Source organism: Lactuca saligna, chromosome 2 (assembly GCF_052625555.1).
Source record: "Lactuca saligna cultivar CGN05327 chromosome 2, ASM5262555v1, whole genome shotgun sequence".
NCBI lineage: Eukaryota > Viridiplantae > Streptophyta > Magnoliopsida > Asterales > Asteraceae > Lactuca > Lactuca saligna.
Genome location: NC_136418.1, coordinates 124,067,077 through 124,080,727, shown reverse-complemented (window position 1 = coordinate 124,080,727; position 13,651 = coordinate 124,067,077). Strand labels below are relative to the sequence as shown.

The window sequence follows — 13,651 nt, the reverse complement described above, 5'->3', positions numbered from 1 at the left end:
TAACTTTTATATTCATTATTATTAGATTCCTTTGAGACTCAAGCTTTTCTTATCAATATCCATATTATAAATAGTAGTCATTAAATTCCTTAAACATTGCATTATTATTCAGTTTGAGTTTAATAGACTTAGGACCTTCAATCCCTCAATTAGCGAAAGAGAAGAATTTAAAATATGTAAAAGTGAAGATCATTTATCAACATATAGATCCCTATCTTCTTCTGCATTAAAAAAAAAAAAAAAAAAAAAAAAAAAACATATTCAACAAACATCTTTTATGAAAATTTTGACAATATATATTCATCAAAGATCTTTTCTGATATTCATTGTTCTATATATTATGACACCTTCTGATTCATGTATTTCCTTGTTCGTCGATCGATTGGAGTAGAATCTAATCGAATGGGGAAGGGATTTGCTTAAATTGTCAACATTCAAGAGTGTAGAGGAGTCGAAGACAATTGTTAAATGTAAGCCTGATCCTTATGACATGAGTTCATGGATCTATCATGATTAATGGTTAAATCTCATTTTCTACACGATCGATCAGATGCTATATGGAAACTGTATGAAGCATTGTTCATCGATCCTAAGAAACACGAGGCATTGTGGTGCATGGGTAGTGCTCTGACTTCTCTTGCTATTATGACTCCAAATGATCATATAGCTAAAGATAATTTTGATTCGGTTTATACTTACTTCCAAAAGGCAACTGCTGATGCAAGTTTCTCTTTAACAATTGATTTTTTTTTTTTAATTCGCTTGATGTATAATCGATTATTGATTGGCTGTAGCAGGATCCAGGTAATGAACTTTATCAGAAATCAATTGAAGAGGCTGAAAACGTACATTGTTGTTCTTATCATCTGAATGATGAATTATTTGATTTAATTTCACCATTGTTAGAATTTTACTGTGATTTCTTTCAGGCGATTGAATCACATGAACAAGCTATGTCGTCAGGAGCATCAAAATCTTCCTACGCCAAGGTACGGGTAGTATCCTCTCCTCCCCAGTCACGTGAGGGCAAAAATGTCATTTTACTTGCTGATGAACGGATTTATGTGCAGTTATCGGTTGTTCTTGCTGTAACCATTGTGGGGTGTGTAAGATTTGCAAAAGCTAATGTGCATCCACCTCAATGATAAGAGCTTTATGTCTGGTGATTTTAAGAAGATAATTAGGGGTTTATTTTGATTTTGATCAAAAATTAGAAATGGTTTTGGTTAAACATATTACCAAGAATTTGAATTGATTTCTCATGATTTGTTGATAATGATAGTATGTGTTATGATTTATTGTGTTTTGGAGTGGATTCTAGGGTTCCATGTTCAAATTAATATATTGAAGGAATCTTTGTTAATGTTCAATTTGGAAGTTATAAAGCTATAATGATTGTTTTGAACCATTGCAATTGTAGATCACCTTTTAATCCATCATAATTCATATTTTCTTATGAAATTAGTGATCTAATATGATTTGGATCTATATTCAAATCATTGAAGAAAATCTAATTTAGAGGTCCTTGACAATGTTTTAAAGCTTAAATTGAACTAATAAGATTACAAAATTTGGCAAAAATCTCAAAACTAGTACTTTGATTATGTTCAACTATTTAAGGCCTTGTAGTTTAACCTAGAAGTGCACATTCAAACCTTTTTTTACCAATGAGAAAAAAATAGAATTGATTTCTTTGAGAACCGTTTATTCCAAATAAATGAAGTATCTGGTTATTTCTAGCAAGGGAAAATAATTCTGGAGAATAACTAACTGTTGAGTTTGTTCTCATTTGGCTCTTTTCCTTTTTTTTGTACCCAATATATCATCGAACTTGTTGTTGTGTTCATCATATCCCTTTTAACCGGCTTTTGACCGACTATAGTGAATACAAACAACAAGTTCGATGGTATATTGGGTACAAAAAAAAGGATCAAATGAGAATAAACTCAACAGTTGGTTACCCTCCATAATCATTTTCCATTTTATTTACCAAGTTTTTTTTTCTATATTACTTAGTCTAGTATTAGCTAAGTAGGTTATAACCCATGGAAACCACAGTCGGTATGATTTAAACTTTTATATAGATAAAAAAAATAATTGCAAGAAAAATGCACCGCCATCTTGATTGTAAGTAATGTTTAATTAATTTGATAAGTAACATAAACATAACACTTAGATTTTTAAATAGTCCTTTGTGCATAACATTAAAAGTTTTATTGATCAAATTAACAAATTTATGTTGTATCAAAAAGTTTAAAAGATATATATATTAAACATAATATGTTATAAAGCGGTAATGAGAATTTATTTGTCCATCATCTTTGTAGACATTTTTTAAATAATAATTATGATGTAAAAAAGAGAAAATATATATAATTATATCTTTGTGAGGAATGACATTTGGAATTTTAAAAATAAACAATATATTATGATTGAAATAAGGACATTTGATTAAAAATTGTATGATATATATTATGAAAATTATATATATATATATATATATATATATATATATATATATATATATATATATATATATATATATATAAAAGAATTTATTTTGTAAGCAATAACAAAAAGATACATATTATATATTATGATATGTACAAAATGCCTCGACGTATAATAAAAATACTAATAATAAAAATTGAAACTTTTAGTCCATATAACATTATTTACAATATTTTATTATTTTTTGATATTTTTGTTAATTACAATGTTATTTATATATCATATAAAAAGTTAGTAGTGATCATAAGTACGATTAAGAAAAATATGAATTAGAAAATTTATTATGAAATTAAAATTGTTTAAAAAGAATATATATATATATATATATATATATATATATATATATATATATATATATATATATATAGAGAGAGAGAGAGAGAGAGAGAGGGAGAGAGAGAGAGAGTTATGTTCAAATGTTTTTACTATCTATTGTGTGCTTGTAGGATTGATTCTGAACCAATCATTTTAATTATTTTAATAAAGTAATTAATGAATATTAAATGTTGAAGTTCTAATTAATGCTCATTATATGTTTAACATCTAATATGTATTAATTAATTTCTTAAAATAACTAAAATGATTGGTTCAGAATCAATCTTACATGCACATAATAGATAGTTAGAACAATATAATCTAACCCTATATATATATATATATATATATATATATATATATATATATATATATATATATATATATATATATATATATATATATATTGCAAATTACAATTTAGCCATAAATAAGTTTAACCCTAAAAACATTATTTCTTCTAACCGACATTGTAGACTCAAAGTATCGTTTCTATTTTTTTTTTCTTTCTGAAATCACATACACCAAATGATGTATTCGATTTCTGCATTTCAAAGTACCAATCTCTTGTAATCGAAGATCTCATTGTCTTCGTAGCAGCCTTACAACATAGCCACCCCACTATATCCACTTCTTAATAGCATAATCAGGAATAAATACAGGGTTGAAACCCAAAATCGGGAGGAATACAAGTCCAATTTTGTGATAGATAGTAGACCAGAAAGAAACCTGAAAAGCGATTTCAGTCTGTTGCTAAAGTTATGAAAGAATAATGGCATCCTTGTGGTCTAATTTTGGAATATGTTGGTTGTTGGATTTCAACGATGAAGATAGGGCGACAATGAAGAAAAGGTAAAATTACTAATTTCGTTTTTGTAGAAGATGTGATTAAATGTACTCCCTGTATTTATTATTTGAAGTTTGATTGTATTTCAAATTGAATCTTGAATTGTTATTGTAGCAATAAATCTCCATAATCATAAAGCATGATGATGGTTATTCAGTAAGGTGTGAGCCAAAATGTTTGTAGTCTGCGGACCTCATCTGCAAGCCTCTGCAACAGAAGAGGTGGATCAAACGTTGTAATAAGAAGATTGTTTGTTTTTTAACGTCTGCAGCATTTATAACCTTTTCAGCAAAAAAAAAAAAAAAAAAAAAACAATTTTTAACAACAAATTGAAACATGTTTTTAGCATTTTTAACAACAATTTCAGTAAAAAAAAATATTACTTTCAGCAACATTTATAACCATTTCAGCAAAAAAAAGAAAAAAAAAACAATCAAACAACAATTTTAGCAAATAACAATTTTCATCAACATTTAACAACAAATTGAAGCAATTTGAACAATTTGAAACAAATTCTAGCGACATTTAACAACAATTAACAACAAATTGAAGCACTAAAATTTTCAGCAACATTTATCAACAATTAACAACAATCCAACAATTTGAAGCAAGAGTAATCCTCAATTAACAACAATTTATCAACAAATTAGTGCATTAGTGAGTTTTCCAGCAATAGTAATCCTCAATTTCATGTTAGAATTGAAAAAAAAAAAAAAAAAAAAAAAAAAAAAAAAAAAACCCCGAAGGAAACAAACATGTTCGCTGTTGTTCGCTGATTGGCCCGGTCGGAGGTGTCGCCTGCTCGCCTGGACGTCTTTGATCTAAGAGGATGGCGGCGACCAGCGGTGCTAATCGAAGGTTGTTCGACGATGGTTTGAAGATGGAGTGGTCAAGGTTCTATCGGCTGGGAAGTGTGGGATGTTTTGACGATGGAGGCGCAAACAAAAGAAGAGACACGTTTTTTTAGGTTAAAATCACTTCGTAGATTTTAGAAGAGGTTGGCCCAAGTCTATGTGGCGAAGACCTTGCGCAGACGTTTTTATGTCTGTGCACTTTAGAAAAACAAACGCACTGCAGACCTCTAAGTCTGCGCGTGGTCTGCGTCTAGCAGACAGAAGAGACCATGCAAATCTGTAGAGAAAAAACAAACGCCCCATAAGTGTTGCAAGTATGTTGCATTCAACAATAGTTGAGAGAATCTGTCATGTTTCCTTTCCACATGTTATGAAAGGTATGTCCTTTCCACAAATGTATTAAATTCCATCAATCCAACATTGTAAACATTTATACTACTAAAAGTACAATGTTATACTTAGTATTTAAAGAAATTGCATGAATTATTAATAACTTAATGGAAATGAAAAGAAAACCCTTCCCAATATTACCAATTGATCATATAAAACCATTGTTTTTTAACTTTTGGTGTCAAAACCTTCATCTTCTCTTCATTTCTTGTTGACATATACATTGATTTTTTAAAATTGTCCTTGCCATCAAAAACTGTCAAACTTACGGGTTTCCTTTTTTAAGTACAATATAAAAGGGCATATTTGTCATTTATAATATAAAAGGGCAAAGTTGTCATTTTTTAATATAAAAGGGCAGAGTTGTCATTATCTACCTAAATTATAAGTTTAATTTATATTTGACAGTAAAAAACATAAGTAAAAAATATATAGCCGATAGAAATTGAGAAATGGCAATATTTCTATTATAATGGCATATTTGTCATTTTTATAATATAAAATGGCATAGTTGTCATATTATAATATAAAAGGATAGAGTTGTCATTTTCTAATATAAAAGGGCAGAATTGTAATTATCTACCTAAATGATAGCTTGAATTTATATTTGACAGTAAACAACATAATTAAAAAAAATATAGCCGATAGAAAATAAACAACGGCAGTTTATCTATTAAAAGGGAATATTTGTCATTTTTATAATATAAAATGGCATAGTTGTCATTTTTAATATAAAAGAGTCCGATCTATTTCAACCACTCTGAATGGATTTGCAATAATTGGTTTGAAATAAGTTAAAGGAATGGTATTGTTTGGTTTTTTCTGTCAACCATGTACTCAAGTATAGCTAAATTCTCTATATTTCATAATAACATCCTATTTTAAGACAGTGGAAGTGACCAAATTTACAGAAATTGTCATTGTTTAAATACATTTAGAGGAATAGTACATGTACAAAGTATAATGTCATAATAAAAAAATGAAGGTAAATAACCTAAAAATGGTTAAAAACAAAAAAGAAAAAAAAAAGGTCGAAATTGTCATTTTTAGGAAAGAAATTATACCTTGGATATATAGTTTTTACCATTTCATAAACCTTTTAAAAAAAATTACCATGTATGGTACAATAGTAATATGTCCTTTAAAGAGTAGACCTGGTATTACTAAGAGTGGACATAATTCTTTTTTTTTTTTAACAAAATCATTAATAAAGTAGAATGCCATTTTGAAAACCTTGCATATTTTCTTAAAAAAACTTACATAGACCTGCTTCCATAAGTTTATGACACAAACTTTGAGACTCAAATCATCCTTGAGTACGTCTATATCTGCTTTTAAAGTAAACTTTGATGCAACCATTCCGTTGCAAATATATGAAGTTATATAAGTTTGATGCCAATTATATAGTTATTAGGCATTTTTAAGTACAAATAGGATGAGCAGAAAACAAACAATGAAAACAAATCGCAAGATTAATAGAAAAGGGCATAACTGTGATTTTCTATGTCTAAGAAATAATAAGTATCTTGTCTTTTGTTTTTTTATAGAAATTTGGCCCTTTTTTTTGGCTAGAACACTATCATACATAAAAGTTATTTGGTATAAATTTATAGAAATATGAGAAGCAATGTACCTTTTACAATGCTATAATTTTTAAAACATGAAATATACTAAAGCAATTATTTTCTAAAAAAATGTCATAGAAGACAAACCACAAAAAACATAAGTATATGCAAAAGAATAATGTTCTATTACGAATTACCTTATATTTTTATAAGATAATATAAAAAAGCATAATTGTCATTTTATATTAAAAATAAAAAGCTGACAGTTTAATTGTTTGTTGTTGGTACAGGATATTGTCATAAGCATATCAGTAAGCATCTCTCACAATGAGCTAATTGAAATCGTGAACATAATCAATAGGTATCTATGTTATTTCTTATAAACTAATGTAAGTAGAATGCTATGAATGATCTAAATTTAAAAGTACAACAATAGTCAAGATATTTAAAATAAAAGAAACATTAATGCTTTCATTTAATCGTGAGCATAGTATGCTACTATGATAATAGTCGTAGACCAATCAACATTTGTTCATGTACTTTAACTTAATTTACTTAAGTTATATGTATGTAAGATATTACATACACAAAGGAACAAACATAAATACATATATATATATATATATATATATATATATATATATATATATATATATATATATATATATATATATATATATATATATATATATATTTATACAATGGTACATAAGAAGGGTAATAGAATAAGTAGAAGATAGAAATAATCAAAATAAGAAACATATAAAAAATCGGCATAGTTGTTTGGAGGATGCTTTACCAGAATTGCAGATGAAGAAGCAAATTTAAATCAAATGAGAAAGACGAAAAATGTTTGGAAAAAATTTTAAGGCTTAGGTATTTATAAGTGCAATGAATAGGTGAAGATAATATTGTAATCATGATTGCATTCCTATTATAATTCCTATAAATTTGGTAAAAGATTAATGAATTCAAATTTATTGTTGATTATGTGGGATATAGTTGATTTCGTTCCTTTAGATATACGATATATTTATAATATATTTGAAATTGAATTTGAAAGCAGGGATAATGGTAACTGAATTGTTGATTAGTAGGAGATGATTTGTGTTTATTTGTAGATAATTCAAAATGTGTGGGCTGATTTATAGGAGATGTTGTATTCGATTTTGTGGTGCAAAGAATGAGCGGGAAAATGACTCATAAGAAATCCCTGGTAAGCACACCCGACAAGTTGGAGGTGCAAAAGAGGGACACGTGGAATGCAAAGTGCCAAAGTATTCTTTTATTAAGAATAGATAGATTATTGTAATAAATAAAAAGGTTTATATTAAAAAGTCTTTGGAAATTTTTTGATAAAACTTAAAAAAAAAAGTTGAACAAAAATAATCCCGAATACTTAATATTTTGCCAAAATTAATGAAAAAATATTTATTTTTATTTTAACAAAAAAATGATAGATTATCGTGTAAAATTAAATATTCTAGCCTTTTTTGTTCAAAAAATTATGACTTGATCTAAAACGATTTTAAAATAATAGGATTTTTCAGCATAAACTAATATTATATTATATTAATAAGTTATTATTATTATTATTATTATTATTATTATTATTATTATTATTATTATATAATATAAAACATATATCACAATAACTTGATCTTAATGTTGTTTATTATACGTTTCATATTAATAAAACTAAATAAAATTTCTAATTTATTATTGTCTTTAGTTATTGTTATATCTAACTAATTATTAAATGATTCATTTAGCCATTTTTAGTTGCTAACGAATTGTCCTAAAAAGCGAACAATTGTTTTCAACAATTTCTGTAACTTATAGAAACCATAAATCTTATTATAGTGTTTGTATTGTTCATTCGTTTCAATAAAACTGTACTTTGATAAACTATTCTAAATTGATTTTTTAGGTAAAATACTAAAAATTAATGTATTAATTATTAAGACTCAACGTCGCTCCAATTATGTAATGGGGAGTTTATATGTGTATCTAGTAGGGGTGACAATAATCATATATTTCAAATTCCATGGGGTGTGGTGTGTGCAGAGAACAAAAAAAAATTAGAAATGCTTCTTGGAAAATTTGATAGAAGACTTGGATTAAAAAAAAAAAATTGGAAATAGTTCTTGGAAAATTTTATAGAAGACTTGGTATTAAAATAAGGATATGGTCTTACTAAAGTATATGATTTTTATTTGCAAAATATGGCAAGTGGCAACTCAATGTTATTGTTATGTGCACTCGGTTTAAATAATATCTTACTTAAATTGAAAAGTGAAGTATTTTGTGGACCTATTGTTCCTTGGTACCTTTTATATGAGCACTTACAAATACCCTTTGCATGAGATGAATGGAAGCAATATGTAGGTTACAACTTACTATATTCCTCCCTTGCCTCCAATGAAAATAAGAATGTCTAGTAAACATGTTGGACACAACAATACAATATATAAGCAATTAGAGAGAGCATCCAAACTTAGAGTAAAAAAAGACAAAAGGTCACAAAAACTTACGAATCTCTGAACATGGAAGCAATCCAAGGTCAACATGTACACATGGAAAGAGAGACAAATATGGAAGCAATTCCAAACTAGGAGAGGCAATGTAGAGATGTGAACTTGGAAGAAGTTGTAAAAGATAGTGTTGCTCAGCAAAAGCCATGAAAAAAAAAATCAAAAAGGGTTATTAAGAAGAAATTAGGAAAAAGGGTTGAAGAAAAAAGAAATGGTTAAGGCAAGTGTAGCAACACCAATAACTATTATTATGAGTGGAGTATGTAGTGTCCCAAAAACTATTATTATGAGTGCAGCAACACCAATGGTTTGAAATTTCTTATATTGGAATAGGCTTAGAATATGGTCATTAGTTCTTCTTAATTCATTAGCCCCTAACAAATTTTGGGCTATTGATGTTGGAGTTAGGAGTTGCGGTATTAGGCTTAATTTGAAAAACAAAATAAGGCCATTATTGGTTTTATTTCGTTGATGATCAGCTAAATTTCATTTAATCGATAATCCCTCTCCCGTCAATGGTTAAAAAAATCATCAAATCTGAAAAATTAAAAGGGAGAAACTTGAAATTGAAGTTGAGGATTCAACCTACAACTAGAAATCGAGCTTGAACAAATCTAGTCATAAGTTTGAGGTTTCATAAAAATGTTAACTATAATTCAATTTATATGGTTGAGGTTTCTTTCTGAATTCTTGATGTATTAATGTTAGGGAATAGCTGGATGATTGAAGGTTACTAGGTTAGAGAAGACCACATCGATAAAACTTAAATATTGATGTTAGGCATTCAAATTTCGGACATAAAATAAAGTTTAAATACTAAATGGAAAGAAACGTAGAACATAGTCATTCAAAAAAATATATATAGGGATAAGAATAGAAAATAAAAATTAAGTTTAGAAAACTAATTCAATTGAGAAATAGCAAATAAATTAATATTCATGTCGACTCTTTTGACCTTCAACCCTCTACATCGCTAAATAATTTATATGATTGAGGATTTTTATTTACCTTCATTCTTAGGTGTTGTTTTTATTAATGTTAGTTTCTTATTTTCAGTTACAGAAAAGAACTCGATCTTAAAAATCTTATTCACATTATTTTCATCCGAGCCGAAGATTTTATTTGATATATTATTTGCCCCAACATATCGAAATTCTAGATCCATGTATTTGAAGTTGTTAGGGCATCCAGTTGACCTTCAACGAATATTTTTTGTGGCTATAGTGGCGGGCCACCACAACTATGCACACAATCCTGATCCTCTCATGGTAATGATAGAGCCACAATCATAGCCACTCGTGCTGCCAACCACAATCCACCACGACCAAATAGGTCTCTCTTTTTCTCTCTTGGATGTTACAAGCCATCATAACCACAATCATTATCCAGAATATACCGACTTTGTTGTGGAAGGAAGATGATGTTGACATGCAGAGCTATGATGGTGAGGTGTATACACACCACAAGCATTTTCATAGTGTATATAAGAAAGGCCTTAAGGTCCAATTGTATGGGCTATTGTTGTCCCCAAAACTTGTTTTTTAATGTTATGTGGAAGAATTACTCTTTTTGAAAAATTAAACCGAATACACCAACACTTTGGAACTTGCACCCAAAATCTAATGTCATGTGGTCCACTAGGGGACTTGTGCTATGGTCCATCAACCATGTCCACCAAACCAACTACTACAAAAACTAATAAACTTATTTTAACAAACCCAAGTAAACAATCTACTTAAACGACAAACAATTCAATCCAATAAACTAAGTACTTTAACAAATCCCAACAATGTACCTTACAACAAAACCCAATCAACCCAATAAACTATCTACTTTACATGCAAAATACAACATAAGTCAAACGCAACTTCTTTATCATATTCGTTAGGAACAAACGATAATTGCATCATAATCCGATTTTCGATTAACAAAATTGCCTTGATAGAAATCAGGACTTAAACCTAACAACTATAAGTACAACAAAACAGTGGTGTACGTTCTACCATTACAGGTAGATCAGAAACATGCCAGCAATTCCCATAAAACAAACAAACGATGACCAAATACACAAAACCCATCGTCTTGTTAATCGCCACCAATTCAGCTTGAAGCTCTTCAAGTTTAGCCCTCAATGAGTTCATCTGGTCTTGCATCCGGCTAATGAGCCTGTTCAACCTGCAAATCCATACAATTTAGCTCACAGTTGCAAGAGGAGAAGAGAAATTAAGCTGTTGAAGGAATCCATAAACTCTTATAGGAGATTTCCACAGTTGAAAGATTTCAATTTTATGTTAATGAGATTCGCAATTTTGGTCGATTTAGGGTTTCGGTTTATAAACACCGATGACTTAATTACTATCTTGAAAAAATGAAAAATTTTCATTTTTTAATGTTTTTCAGCTATCTTGTGTGCGCTTCGAACCTTGCAATTGACGTTTCCATATCCTCGTATCTGCGTTGATGGAGAACAAACAAGATTACGTTTAGTATGTTAAGCTGTTGTTAAATGCATATTTATTAAATTAGAAACATGATTCAACAATGAGATTTGAAGATATTAACGTTAACGTAGATGTAGCTTCTTCGGTTGAAGAGTAACACATCCCTGCGATTCTTTAAAATCTTCAGGAACTGGAGCTACGTGGGTTATTCTTGCAAATTCCCTATTTTAAGAGTTCGAAAACCATTTTATTATCTTTTTACAAAGATAATGAGCAGAACGAAGAATAAACTCAATAAAATAATAATAAAAATAAATAAATAAATAGAGAAATGATTTGAAGAAGACAAAGATTCACTAACCTCCGATTTCTTCGTGGTCAAATGCGTGCATAAAGTGAAACTGTGAAAGGATGTAAAAAACCCTAACTGCGTTTTTATATGATACGGCTTTTCTTTTGGGTTGTTATGGGCCTTGCTTCTTAAAAGCCCGGATAAACTAATCATGTTTTAATGAGTTTAATTAGTAATATAATAAGGGAATTTATCAACTTTAAAGTGTTATAAACTAAAAGTAAAGACTTTAAATTATTATGAAATTAGATGAATGCCCTATATATTCCTTGTAAACAAAATTATGTAACTAAGCCATTGTAATCGATTTGAAAAATAGTTACATGAGATTGGAAAGTTAATAGAAAACATTATTATTATTTTATATGATATAATAAAAAAATTAGTTATTTTATTTTATATATTTTTTTTAATAGAAAATTTAATATATTTCGAAATTGCTCCTTAATTTCACATATGTTCACAACGATATTTAAACATTCGACCTCAATAAAGAATGACAACATGTAATATAGGTGGATAAAAATCATTTGATATTAGTTGAACATTAATAAATTTAAATATAATCTCTAATTTAATATTATATTTGGTATTATTGTATTTAATTAATTATTAAACTATTCATTTAGTCACTTTTAATTAGGTAACGATTTTTTTCCAAACATCAACAATTTTCAATGAAATATAAGTTTTCATTTTATATAACTTCTAGAAACCAACAATCTCTTCATGTTGCCTGTATTGTTCGAACGATCGTTCCAATAAACAGATAATGTGATTAATTATGTGCAAAAAGTATTGACTTTTAAATGATTATTGAGGAGAAAGTTATCAGATGTATTTTCACTTAATTATGATTGATATTATTCATGTGTATATATAACAGAGTACAAGATATGTGAAACTAACTAAGCTAATAAACAAGAGTTTAAATCCTATACAACTGTTAACTATGTTATCTATCAGAATCATGATTATCTTTAGTATCTAGAATACCGCCAATAACCCCCCCCCCCCCCCCCCCCCCCCCGCGGTAAGCTGAACGATGGTGGTCCAACACGAAGCTTGGCACGAAACTGTTCAAACAATGGTCTTGGCAAGCTCTTGGTAAATATATCTGCAAGTTGGAGATGAGTGGGAATATATTTGGTTTGAAGCTTGCCAGACGAGACGAGTTCTCGTATAAAATAATAATCAATGTCAATGTGCTTAGCACGTTTATGTGAAATAGGATTTTGGATAAGGAATAATGCGCTTTTGTTGTCACAAAGTAAGGTTGGCACAGAAGGCGGAAGAGCATGAAGTTCACGAAGGAGATGTGTTACCCAAATGATCTCATAAGCGGTGTTAGCCATTGCCCGATACATAGACTCACAACTTGAACGAGAGATTGTTAGTTGCTTTTTAGCACTCCATTGGATGAACAGAGCCGGTATGTTACGGTACAAAAGAATCATGATGGGCGGGTGATCGTTCTGGAGATGCTGCATCAACAGTTGATTCTGCAGATGGCAAAGGTGATGACGATGTTATTGATGATGGTGAAGGTGAGGCATGTATGATTGGTAGATTAGGGTTTGATGGTTGCTGAAGTGGTGGATAGAGAACACATGTTTGTGGTATCGAACTAGGTTGAAGAGGATGTGTCAACAGTGGAGAGGGAACATCAGCCACAGTCGGTTGTGTTGGTTCATCAAATGTCGAAAATACGATTTGTGCAAGATCAGTAGCAAATAACACACCAGAAAATGGTAGAGTATTTTCATCAAACTGGGCATGCCGAGATATGTAGACTCGTTTGATGCTTAGATCTAAGCACTTGTAGCCTTTATATTGAGTACA

The 13,651-nt window shown here is 29.2% G+C and overlaps 1 protein-coding gene and 1 long non-coding RNA gene across 3 annotated transcripts; one reads left to right on the top strand and one right to left on the bottom strand.

Annotated features, from left to right (window-relative positions):
• The first annotated feature begins 516 nt into the window (after positions 1 to 516).
• Positions 517 to 1,145, top strand: LOC145030050 (mitochondrial import receptor subunit TOM20-3-like). Its single transcript, XM_078978485.1, has 4 exons — positions 517 to 708; positions 795 to 845; positions 930 to 989; positions 1,071 to 1,145. The coding sequence occupies exons 1-4, from the start codon at positions 517 to 519 to the stop codon at positions 1,143 to 1,145; spliced, it is 378 nt and encodes a 125-aa protein (XP_078834611.1).
• Positions 1,146 to 10,766: 9,621 nt separating this feature from the next.
• LOC145029053 (uncharacterized) lies at positions 10,767 to 11,901 on the bottom strand. 2 transcript variants are annotated; one of them, XR_013676339.1, is made up of 4 exons: positions 11,819 to 11,901; positions 11,579 to 11,679; positions 11,439 to 11,468; positions 10,767 to 11,191 (listed from the first exon to the last, which is right to left on the bottom strand). It is a non-coding gene; the product is annotated as an uncharacterized LOC145029053 (long non-coding RNA). The 2 variants fall into 2 exon arrangements; XR_013676340.1 differs by having other exon boundaries at positions 11,579 to 11,711; positions 11,819 to 11,865.
• Positions 11,902 to 13,651: the final 1,750 nt, after the last annotated feature.